General features: G+C 42.9%; 1 protein-coding gene across 3 annotated transcripts in view; it reads left to right on the top strand.

Moving 5' to 3' along the window:
- Nucleotides 1-1,118: 1,118 nt before the first annotated feature.
- KCNQ5 (potassium voltage-gated channel subfamily Q member 5) overlaps nt 1,119-12,289 on the top strand; it is a 625,390-nt gene continuing 614,219 nt past the window's right edge. For all 3 annotated transcript variants that reach the window (XM_066253628.1, XM_066253635.1, XM_066253639.1), the window contains exon 1: nt 1,119-2,285. In XM_066253628.1, coding sequence (XP_066109725.1) covers nt 1,870-2,285 — 416 coding nt within the window. In that variant the 5' untranslated portion in view covers nt 1,119-1,869. The remainder of the gene's footprint in view (nt 2,286-12,289) is intronic.

A 12,289-nucleotide genomic window follows, 5' to 3' on the forward strand; every position in this document is an offset into this window, starting at 1 on the left:
GGAAAGCGAGAGTGACTCTGGGTACTGGTAGTTGGAGCAATCGGTCACATGGCACCCTTGCCAGCTGCATGGAGCCGCTCTGAAGCTCCTGCCTGCCCTGGACGGCTTGGGGAAAAGCAGGGTCCTGCCAATGGCCAGGGGCCGGCCAGAGGGCTTCACGAAAATAATACCAATACCAATAAAAGTGAAAGTATAGCATTTAAATAAAACTAATCCAGAGGCAGAAAGGAGCTGTGGCAGGCACGGGTGTTGCGCAGAAGACAGTTGGGAGAGTAGCTATCTCCGAGGGCCAGACCGCTGGAATGGCTTTTTTGCCTTAACCTTGCCTAGGTTTTAGGCTTCTGGAGAGAATAAGGAACACAGAATCGCTGCCTTGCGAAGATGTGCAAGGAAGCAGCTTAGTTCTTCCTTCGGTTTAACTTGGGGACATTTTCTTTCATGGGGGCGGGGGGAGGGGGACGGGCGGGCGGGGATGGGAAGGCGAAGGCTGTTCTGTTAGAAGTTCCCGAGCCTGGCTTCCTTTCAGTATTCCCACGCTGACTGTGATGCTTAACTGAGGATACTTGATAATACAGTGTTGCTGGAGGCCAGAGGCCGTAGTCAGGGGCACCGTGGCCTCCCTCCTCGGCTGCCCTAGAGGCGGTGGGAGACTCAGCCAGTCTTAACTCGCCACACATCTCTCCCCGTGTAACTTACAGCATACAGGGTTGGGGTGGCTTAGAGAAACCCGTGTCCAGGGCTCTCCACCCTCCAGGATTTTCCTCCTAGACACTGGGCTGCCGCCGCCACTGCCCAAACTTCGCCGTTTCATGACTCTCTCGGACTTAAAGGAAATATCCTGACGGGGGGAACCGGGTTCGTTGTCCCCTGCTTCGCGCCACTATCAGGCGGAGCCCCCCCGGGAAACCGCTAACCGGCGAAAGACCACTTTGGAGTGTTTATGCTTTCTCCTTACTCCACAGCCGGGCGGGAAACATGGCCAGTTACTCGCGGGCTCGCTGTCTGACGCTGGGATGGAAAGTCACAGCCTGCAAGCCGGAGTGAGCCGCGAGGAGATGCCCGGTCCCAGCCTAGCCGTCCCCGCCGTCGTATCTCGTGGAGTTGCACGTTGAACTACCTGGGCTCGGTAGCTCTGCGCCACTCGCTGCCCCGAGCGCCACTGTGCGCACCCGCTCGGGGACTGGCTGGTACCTGCAGGGCAGGGCAGGGCCGTTCCCACTCACACGCCCTGAAGGATGACAGGACCTGGCGCGGCAGCACAGGGACGGGGGGGAGCGCCGACCTGCATCTGCAGCGTCTCCTCTGGGCACCAGGCACACTTCACCTCCCGGACAGCTCCAAAGCCCCGGCGAGAACCAAGCCCAACTCGCGGCTAGAAGAGGGGCTTCCGACCCCCGTCCCCTCCGTGGGAGGGGAACAACGCAGCCTGGGCGTGGAAAGTGGAGAGGGAGAAGAAAGGGGGTGCCTGGGGCTGGGTGTGCGCGCGTGGGAGCGCGCCTCGAGCGCCCGGCACTACCCCTTCCAGCCCTGGTGACATTTCAGAAGGAGGGAGTGGTAGCCTCGGGGATCAGAGAGAGCCAGAGAAACCCTCTCAAAGTGACGGCCCAAACAGGTCCGGATTGCGAAGTCGAAGCTAAAGGCTGCTAGAAATTGGGACTCCTCTTCCTCCTCCGCACACCCCCCTCCGCCCCAGGTCCGAAGCCCCAGCGGTTTTCTAGCTGCTTGCTTCCCCGACAGGGACTCGGAGGTCGAGGGTCGGCGGGCCCCGGGTCCGCCCCGGGTTTCCTCTTTGCAGCCCGCCAGCGCGCATGAGGCCGCTGCCCCCGCCGCAGGCGCTGGCGCCCCCCTCGCGGTGCCCGTGGTGATGCCATGCCCCGCCACCTCGCGGGAGGAGAGGAGGGCGGCGCCGCCGGGCTCCGGGTGAAGAGCGGCGCGGCTGCGGCGGCGGCGGCGGCGGGCGGGGGGCGCCTGAGCAGCGGCATGAAGGATGTGGAGTCCGGCCACGGCAGGGTGCTGCTGAACTCCGCGGCCGCCAGGGGCGACGGCCTGCTGCTGCTGGGCACCCGCGCGGCCGCGCTCGGCGGCGGCGGCGGCGGCGGCGGCGGCGGCCTGAGGGAGAGCCGCCGGGGCAAGCAGGGGGCCCGGATGAGCCTGCTGGGGAAACCGCTCTCGTACAACAGTAGCCAGAGCTGCCGGCGCAACGTCAAGTACCGGCGGGTGCAGAACTACCTGTACAACGTGCTGGAGAGACCCCGCGGCTGGGCGTTCATCTACCACGCGTTCGTGTGAGTACCCGCGCCCCACGCGCGCCCCTGCCACGCCCGCTTGGGGGGCCAGGGTGCCTGCCCCCTTGGGACGCGCTCCGTGCCCACGCCCTGGTCCAGCGCGCGCGCGTGCAGGCACACACGCGCGCACACACACACACACACACACACACACTCGCGCGCGCACGTGGTGGCTTTTATTTCTTTGCACGTGTGTGTATGGTCTTCCACCTCCCGCAGCTCCACCTCTCCCACCTCTACAGACTGAACCTTCTCTCCAAGCACAGCCAACAAGCTGTCCTGGAGCTTTAGGCACCCAAGGCGGGAGCCAGGCCGACTTGGGACATAAGCTGCGCGGATAATTGGGAGCGATTAGGTTCCGAGATATGTAAACTTCAACCTAGCGGGGCGCCTGGGAGCTAGGAAATGCAAAGGGAGGACTTGTGCCCGTGTGAGGCTTGTGAGAGTTTACTGGCGAGGTTAGAGGTGATGGCGGGGTACGTCGGGTGGAGAGAGTCTTGGGGGCGGAGCTGGGGAAGCTGCTGCTTGGTGGGGAAAGCAGCACGGTTTTAAACGCGCCCGGAAACACGCCTCGCCACCACCTCACCCGCCACCAACGGAAAATCTGTCAGTGCATGTAGCCCTTCCTGCCACAGAGGTGGCCAAGGTCTACAAGAGGAGAGCAGGGCCAGGAGGTGATGCTCCTAAGAAAAGATAGAGGCCAGCGGGGAGTCTGGGGTTCAGGAGCTCGTGCCAAAGTGCGCTAGCAGACGTGCAAGTGTGCCGCCCAGGACAGGGATCAGACAGTGGGTTAAGTAGGCATTTGTGGCGCTGAGTCAAAGTGTGTGTGTGTTAAGTAACCCTTCCCCATCTAGCAGAGAATGCTTAATGAGAAAATGATTGGAAGCAAATGTTTATTTTTCCCTTAGGCATTTAAAACCTTTCAGTGGCTTTAAAGTTTACTACTGTTTTTCCCACAACGTCCATTCATTCAGTCTCCTGTTAGAGTTAGGTTTATCTGGACATTATAAAGTAGTTTTTATGCCATTGCGCCCTTTTAATTCTTTATTTTTTGTTTTTCTTCTTTTTTTTAGTTCTTTCTTTACCCCTTTTTTAATGTTAAAATAAAGTAAAATATAAAGATCTAAGCTTTAGGAGACCAGCAGAGAAAATTACAGTAGGTCACTGATACTTCCTTGTTTCCTAGTAAATCGGTTTTGGACACATGAACTTAAATTTTTTTAGAAATGAGGCATGCCATCCAAACATAGCTCTCACCTGGGATTGAGGACTGGCACCAACAAAATATCTTTTTGAAATAACGTGGAAGAAGGGGCTTGTTTTGTAAATTAGGTGAACCTGGAATTTGACCATGTTAAGAGTCAGGAAATTGGCGGAGTCTACAATCTGTGGGGCTCTGGTGTCTGGAAAATTTTACAGTCCCAGATTGATGTGAACATGTAGCATTAGGTAGAATATTCCAGCCAGCTTTCCATCTTACAATGCACACAAGGAGAATGTTGTGTTGCATTATTATTACATCAAAAGGTATAACTTTTATTATTCACTTATGTAAGATTCACATTGATTTAGATGTGGTTTCTGAAATAAATGATAGCTATAGAGAAACACTGCTGATATATTTCACATTCAACCCCTCTCAGTTTATATATAATTAATTCTACTACCTAATGAGTGAGCCTGATAAATTATTTTGACCTGTCAGGATCTAAAATATTTATCAATAATGATCTGTGCTCAATTTTGATTAGAGCTATATTCTGGCAATATAGCACAATAATAATTTGTGCTATATTCTGGCTACAAAATATATACTGTATAGATAATGACTTCTTAAAAAGATGTGTGCTCAAAATATTTGTAGCTTCAAATTTATATTATAATGCCATTTATGGCCTGTAAATTATGTATTGTATATTTGGAGAGTGTTAGAGACAAATTTTGGTGGTGCTATATTTGATGTCCTGTGTGTTGCTCTTGAACCTGAATGAGTGTTTCTTGTAATGCAACATTTTCCCCAATATGTTCATGTTTAATGGGTTTTTATGGCCTTAGAATTTCTAAATTTTGACAAATGATTCTGCAAGAGTTTCAAATTTGAATAATTCTTTATTCACTAGGCTTATTCAGTCTATCAATGTCTTTAGTGGTAGATGTGAAATAAATTTTGTAGTTTTCAGAATGTGCTAATGTGAAGCTTTGTATTATACATACATTTCTCCAGTCTGAAACTGTAATGTTTGAGCAATTAGATATGGGTGCTATGGTCCACATTAACCCAAAGAGGGAATGAATAGTATCATTTTCTCCTATGATAATCCAACAAGAGCTGACCCAATGGGACAGGCCATTTTGGCAATTGCTGTTAATGATTTTAAGTGAGCTTTAGAATAGCTGGACTTTGCACATCAAATTAATAAAGGAAAGTTACTTGGAGTTCTGAGTCTAACAGTATTGTTAATAATAAAGAAAATTATATTTAAAAAAACTAGTTGTAGAAGGATGTAACTAACTAATTTTCTACCAGTCTGGGAATCCCCAAATCTTACTTTAAAACAGTTTTTGTAGCACATTAAAGTTCTTGCCAAGAACAAGTACACTGTGATTAATGAGATACTTCAGGGATGGATTTACTTGATAGACCCAAGTTTTCACTGCCAAAAAGCAAGAGAAGTGTGTTTGAAGTTCTGTTTCAGGTAAAAAAAAATTTTTTTGTTCAATATGCAAAAGTCATTATTATAATGGTATTTTTAATGGTATAAAATGTGGTATCAAGTGTATATATTCTAGCTTACTGATTATATGGCTGGCAAGAGCAAGAGATTACTTACTTCAAATACATCTTTCCTGTCTTTATAAAGTGGGGGAGTAAAGCGCGCATTCCCTTGCTGTTCTTTAGGATTTACCAGACAGCTATGTTTCCTGCCCTGTGTCCTGTCTTCAGTTGTTCCGTTTAATAGACAAGCTATGCTAATACAAGGTGACATATTTCTTTGCGTGTTGTTTGTCTGTTTTTAATTCCTCCTCTTTTTAGGAAAAGTTTAGAATAATAGTGGTAGTTGGGGAACACATGATGAGGCTCTCTATATAAATTTGTTTTGATGCAACAAATATGGTTCTGAGAAGTAGCATGGGAAACAGTGTGGCAGATCCATTTAATTCATCATTTTGTACAGTGTCTCTTTGTCTGGCATAATGCCATGGATTGGAATTTATAGATATGTTAAACTAGAAGAAATAGTTTAGTCACTCAAGCTGGAACCTGGAAGTCATTCTTGACACCTTCATTTTTCTCATATTTGCTCCTAATGGCCATTCAAGTGATCATTAAATTCTGTGTTTTCACTTTCTAAATATTTTTCAAATCTATTCCTTTTTCTCCTTCGTCACTAGCTCTTTCTGTTTCTCAATGTCTCTCCATTGCATTGTGTGTAATATTCTCCTATTTAATCATCTAGCTTCTGTTTTCAGCCCTCCAGCTCTGTTTTAACAACTTACTGTTCTCCCTAAAACACAAATCTCATCACGCCTTTCTTTTGATTAAAATCTTTTCATGACAATACATCATCTACTCATTTATTCATTCATTCATTTATCCACATGCAAACATGTGAGGGTCTACTATGTGCTGATCCCCAGTTAATAAGGCAAAGACCTTGGCTTTCAAGGAGAAAAAAACCACACAATGGAATTACTACAAGTGGGAACAGTATGAAACATTGTTATCTGTGTTATTATAGAGGTAAGTACAGTCTCATAAGGAAACAGGGAAGTAGAGGTGAAAGCAGAAAGGTAAGCATAGGCTTCAAAGAGGGAGTAAGCAGTTAACTGTTCGGACAAATGAGTAGTTAATTTTTAGGTGGGAAAAACAAGGAGAAATAAGCAATCCTAATAGAGAAACAGTTTGGGCGGGAAAGTGGCATTGTGAATCAACACAGTGATTCTAGATACTGTGAATTCTTTTCAGGATGAAGACAGCTGTAAGAAAACAGAGTAGAGAAAAGGCACACATACCTAAACTTGATTCAGGCCATGGAATCTGGTCTTTATCCTGTAAGCAGTAGTGGTCATTGAATGGTGATAATTAAAGGAACAATGTAATCAGATACAAAGTTTGGAAATATCTGTCTTTCATTGGCTCGGTAAATGGATTGAAGGGTACAAATGGTGTCAGTATGGCTGGAAAAAGATAACAGTGTTTGTCTAAGTTTTCCATTTATTCTTATATTATTTTATCCATAAACTCATTTACAAATGTCTGTTGACTATCCATTATATTTTATAGTGTTCTGAAAAGGTAAGAGATGGTTACCTAAGAAACTTAAGCAGTAACTGTGGAGACAAGAAGAGTTTAATTAGAGAAATGTTAAGTAAGTAGCATTGGCAGATTGGCTGCACCAGTCTGATGTGTAGTGTGAGCAGGATGATTGTGACTTGGGTTAAATGGAGAATGAAAGTGCCCCAAACCAGTGCTATATGGGACAAAGGGTGAAGGGTACCTTTTCAGGATAATATAGTAAGTTTAGACTTGAACTTGTTGAATTTCAGATGTTTGTAAGACATTTAGGTAGAGATTGTAAGTGGTAAAAACATAATTGTAAACCAAACACACTCTTTCAACTAGAATCATTTTTGGCAAATAAAGAGCATTCAATAAAATGTTTTTAAATGAATGAATGCATTTATAAACCTAGGGCTTTGCCTGTGACCTGTGGTGGTACAGTAGATAAAGCACCAACTTAGAATGCTGAAGTTGCCAGTTCAAATCCCTGGGCTTGCCTGGTCACGGCACATATAGGAAGCAACTACTACAAGTAGATGCTTCCTGCTTCTTTCCTCTCTATTCAATCTCCCTCTCTTTCTCTCTCTCTTTCTTCACCCTCTCCAAAAATCAATAAATAAAATCTAAAAAAAAAGTTTTAACGAATCTAGAGCTTAATCTAGATGTCTAGATTAGATATTCATATTTGGAAGCCTCTAGCAATTCTGTAATACTTAAAGCGAGGTGTGGTAGACTGAGTGAGATAGCCCAGATGAGCAGAGTAAGATGTAGACATGGCGGAGAACATAAATCTGGCACATGAAGCAGTACATGGAAAACTAAGAGTCCACAGGAAAACATGACAGCGCAACCGAAAGGCTGAAGAAAAGCCAGAAGACCTAATTTTCACAAAAGAAAAAGATGGAGTTGTAGTCTCCAGTTTCAGTGTTGTAGAGAGCCTGGAAGAGAAATGTAAGATTTCACCAGATTGAAGAAGGGCACTGCTGGCCTTTGTTACAGCAACTTCAGTTAACGCTGGGGGTCATATATGTGATGTAAATGGATTGAGGATGTTAAGAGTTGAGAAAATGGAGACAGTAGTGTAAGTTAAACTCCAGATTTCCTGGAACAGTTCACAAGACCTTTCATGACATAGCCTCTGCCCATTCTTGCCTCATCCCTAATTTACCCCCTGAACCCCACACTTAGCATCTCTGTCTCCCTGCCAGGACTGTACTCAGGCTGTTCTCATGGACTCTTCCCACTGCTTCACTCCGGCTGTCCAGATCCTGCTGTTTCTTCAAACACAATCGAAGGATCACTTCCTCTTAGGCACCCCTCCCCACCTGCCAGAATGATTTAGGTATCCCTTGTCTCGGGTTCCATGTCACCCTAGGAATGTCATTATTATGGTGCTTGCTCCACTGTGTTGTCATTGTGTGCTACTTGGTCTGTCTCTTCCATAGGAAGGTTGGCTCCCGACACTGAAAAATATACTTATCTCTGAATCCCAAGCACCTAGCATGGTGCCTTGTATCTAGCTGATCTTCAGTAAATGCTTACTTAATTAGTAAATAATTGTCCTTGGAAGTTTTTCATAGAGGAATTTCAGAATGAATCAAAGCTGAAGGAACTACCAAGTCTTTTTTATTTTCTTGGAAAATACCGATAATTCATTTAAGAGGAAAAAGGTATGGGGCTAGATGTAGGAGACCAATTTATTTTTATTCCCAACTTCCCTGCCAATCAGCTGTGTGACTTGCAATAAGTGATTTCACCCTTTTGAGTCTCTAACTCTTTATCTGTGAAATGAACACAGTAGTGTTGGTGATCCAGCCAAGATGATAAAAAAACACTGTGAACTGTCTAAATACTATCAGAAGAGGAGTATTTGTAATAAGAAGTGATCTGATATTTTTATCATCTCTCTTCCTTAATCTCTGACTTCAGGGTCTCCTCCTAATTGGTCAGTTTAACTTTACTTCCAACTTCTGAGGAGGTCTATGCTACATAATAGCCAAAATGATTTTTCTAAAGAGATAAATACAACATATAATTCATCTGCTTGGAGGAAGAATCTGTTTATGATTGCCTATCTCTAGCAAATTCCTTAAAGCCAGGGGCTCTATCCATCATGTTCTCTGCGATATCATCAGCAGCTGCCACAGAGAAGATGCCCCATGTGTATGGATTGATTCACTTACTGATACTTCAGATCTCCCAAAGATACTACTGGTTTCCTGGTGGAAGGTACAAGTTTATTCTGTTGACCACTCCCTGTGTCAGGACTCGATTAGACCTGATGAATGACTTTATTACTTACATATACTTTCTATTCTGAATTAAGTTTATAGAAATTGTTTGCTTTTTATTTCTGCTTTTGCATTCCTTAAAAATCACTGATTTCTTTTAATGTGGAAAGGCCGCATATGTTATATCACTTTATACCCTGCTAACAAAACGCTCCATGTACCCATCCAATCTGTTTCCAGAAATTTAAACAATGTTATGATATTTGAGGATCATAATTTAAATGTCGAAAAGTGTTAAAATATTTGTATTGGGACTCTAGTGACCTAAAAGAAATGAAACATAAGAAAAGAATATTTCAAACTGGGATGAAGTCTTGATACAAGAAACACTGTAAACAAGGAAGATAGCCAGCAACCTTTTGATTATTGCTTCTGAAGACCTGGTGCCAGTTTTAATTTTTAATTGCAAATGGCTATTTTGGCAGATGAAAATGCCAGGAGAGCATGTTTTATCCTAGCTCAGTGGTGTGAAACTACTTAAAGCCCAATTGTTGAACAGCCTTAGCTCATAGTCATGTTTAATGATTTGTCAATGTTTCCATTTTAATTTTCTTTTTCTTCTACCACTAGTAAGTATTTTATTTGTAGTTTTATTTGTTTGCAACCTGGGAGACAGATTGGCCACACAACTGCATTTTGTTATAATTACTGAAATTCTTTGATGGGTCTCAGAGTTTCAAGTGATCCTTTGATCCTTTCTTATCAGTTCATCTAAAGACAGAGTTTTCTAAATGTTACTGATGTTATCTATTTCTAAACTTAAAAATAGTTTGAACTTTTTCCATTTTATATATATTATGTATCATATTTATGTGTATATATATTCATACACATACAAATACACAACATCATACATACACTGTATCCTTTAGAAGAGAACTTATTAGTAAAAATATTTACATTTACTTTATTTTTGCTCCTCTAATAGTAAGACAGTTTAATACGATGCAATTTAAAAATAAAAAGAATCTTAAGGTTACTCTTGATAATATGGAGATTGTATTACAATTTAAAAGATCTTTAAATTTAAGTATATATGAAGAGACACAATTTTTACAAACGTAGTCATAGTGTTTGCCATTCCCATTTATAGTACCCAGGAGGTAATTCTAAAATCACTATTTCTTCTTCAGCCAGTGGCAGGATGACCTTTTATAATGATTGTGTTATAATTTCTCCCTTTTTAAACAGTCAATTTAGTTTAATATTTAATTAACAACCATATGTGTATCAGTTAATGTGCTAGATGCTGGGGGTTCAAAAAAGGGAAGGATGTAGACCTTGACTTCAAAGAAATACCACTGGGGAATATGATTAGAATTGGATATAATTACTAACTTTACCTTTTTGTTGACTATGAGCAAGTTCCATCACTTTTTTTTTTTTTTGAAAGAGAGAGAGAAAGAAAGAGAAGAGACAGATAGCAGGGAGAGAGATGAAAAGCATCAATTTGTAGTTGCATCACTTTTAGGTGTTTATTGATTCCTTCTCATCCGTGCCTTGACACGAGGGTACGGAGCTCAAGCTGAGCCAGTGACCCCCTTGCTCAAGCCGGTGACCTTGGGCTCAAGCCAGTGACTATGGGATCATGTCTATGATCCCATGCTCAAGCTGGCAACCTCCTGTCTTTGAACCGGGGACCTCAGTGTCCAGGTTGATGCTCTATCCACTGCACCACCACCAGGCAGGCCAGCAAGTTGCTTCTAATACTTGTAAATTAATCTGTAAAATAGAAATATTAAATTAATATGTAAAACAGGATCAACAGTATTACATCAAGGTATTACCGTGTGTGTATATATAAATATATATACAAATATATAAATATATATGTATGTGTGTGTGTATATATATGTGTGTGTGTAATTACACTTAGCATGATGGTTGTTATTAAAATTGGAAAGAAAAATACAGATAATGTAGTAGAAAGCTGTATTGCTATGTTAAAAGTCCAGATTTTAGCCTGTAAAGGATAGGAAGTCTCTGAGGTAGGTGGGGTTTAGGCAGGTAATAATACCACTGAATTTACATTTTAGATGGATCACTCTAGCATCTATGTGATGGCCTGAAGAGGACAAACTGGAGGTGGTAGATCTATTTTGAAACTGTTGTTCCAACTTAGCAAAGTCTAATTAAGACTTAGACTGAGGCACTGGTAATACAGATCCAGAAAAGACTATATATACAAATAAATAAGTGAGTGTGGAAGATGAGGAAAAGGGACAGATTTGCTACTTCCCAATTCCCGGTTTGGGTGGTTGGCTAGATAATGGGACCATTAACTGAGAATAGTTAATAGTGGAATAAGAGTAGAACCACAGGTTGAGGGGAATGTTGGGGATGATAAAATGAGTTTAACTTTGAAGATGCTGAGCTTTCAGTGACTGTGGGACTGGAGTTGTGGATATATGTCCAGGAGTTGTGGATGAAGATCTAAAACATGTAAAAATTCAGAAAGAAATAAAACCACAACGATAGCATGTAAGGAGAGAGGACAGTAGCTCAAGGATGAAAACCTTTAGCAGACCAGAATACTGAGATAAGACGATGTTCGATAACCCTTCTAATGTTGACAACTGAGTTAATGGCGAATAGGGCTTTGAACCGAGGCAGGTTGGTCCATGTTCTTAGCCATTATATCTTTTTTGTGGATGGTACCTGCAGTCCCAGGCTCTCCTATCATATGGATAACATAATGACAAAAACTAATTTTGGGTCTCGTATAGCACTTAGCAATATAATAAGTACAGTTAAATCCTCTGTTGATGTAGTTGATAGATTCTTGGAAATTTCAACTTCAAGAAAAATAATGGTTAACAAAATCAACTTTATTATCATCTAATTTATATAAACAGGAGTTAAGCTCCTATTGCATATTTCTGACCCCAAAAGCATCACTAAACTTCTAAAGACCCAATTACGTCTAATATTAGCCATTGAAATAAATGTGAGCTATACATGCATTTAAGAAAGATTAATGAAAACAAGTAAGATAATTATTTTCCAACACACTGACTCCAGTTCAGGATCTTGGGTGACTGCATCTCATCCTGGCAGCTCAGGGCGCAAGTGGGCTGTCACCCCGCACAGGACACCTTTCTCTCACAAGGCTTACGCACGCACACACCCCAACTCACCCAGATTGGGACCATGTAGGCTTGCCGCCAGTGTCCCTCAGGTGCCTGTCTTTGGGATGTGGGAGGAGAGTGGGATGCCTGGAGAAAATCCACAGGAACATGGGGAGAAAGTGCAAACTCCACAGGCAGTGGCCCCGGCTGGAAATGAATATATTTTTCTGAACAATATTCTAACAAAAAGACGTTGAGTTAAAATACTTTGTTCAAAGACTTATTGGTTATGCACAGTAAATATTTGTTGAAAAAATAAGTTAAAAGCCCTTATAACCAAGTATCAGAGAATTACATATAACT

This window comes from Saccopteryx bilineata, chromosome 1 (genome assembly GCF_036850765.1).
Source record: "Saccopteryx bilineata isolate mSacBil1 chromosome 1, mSacBil1_pri_phased_curated, whole genome shotgun sequence".
NCBI classification, from domain to species: domain Eukaryota; kingdom Metazoa; phylum Chordata; class Mammalia; order Chiroptera; family Emballonuridae; genus Saccopteryx; species Saccopteryx bilineata.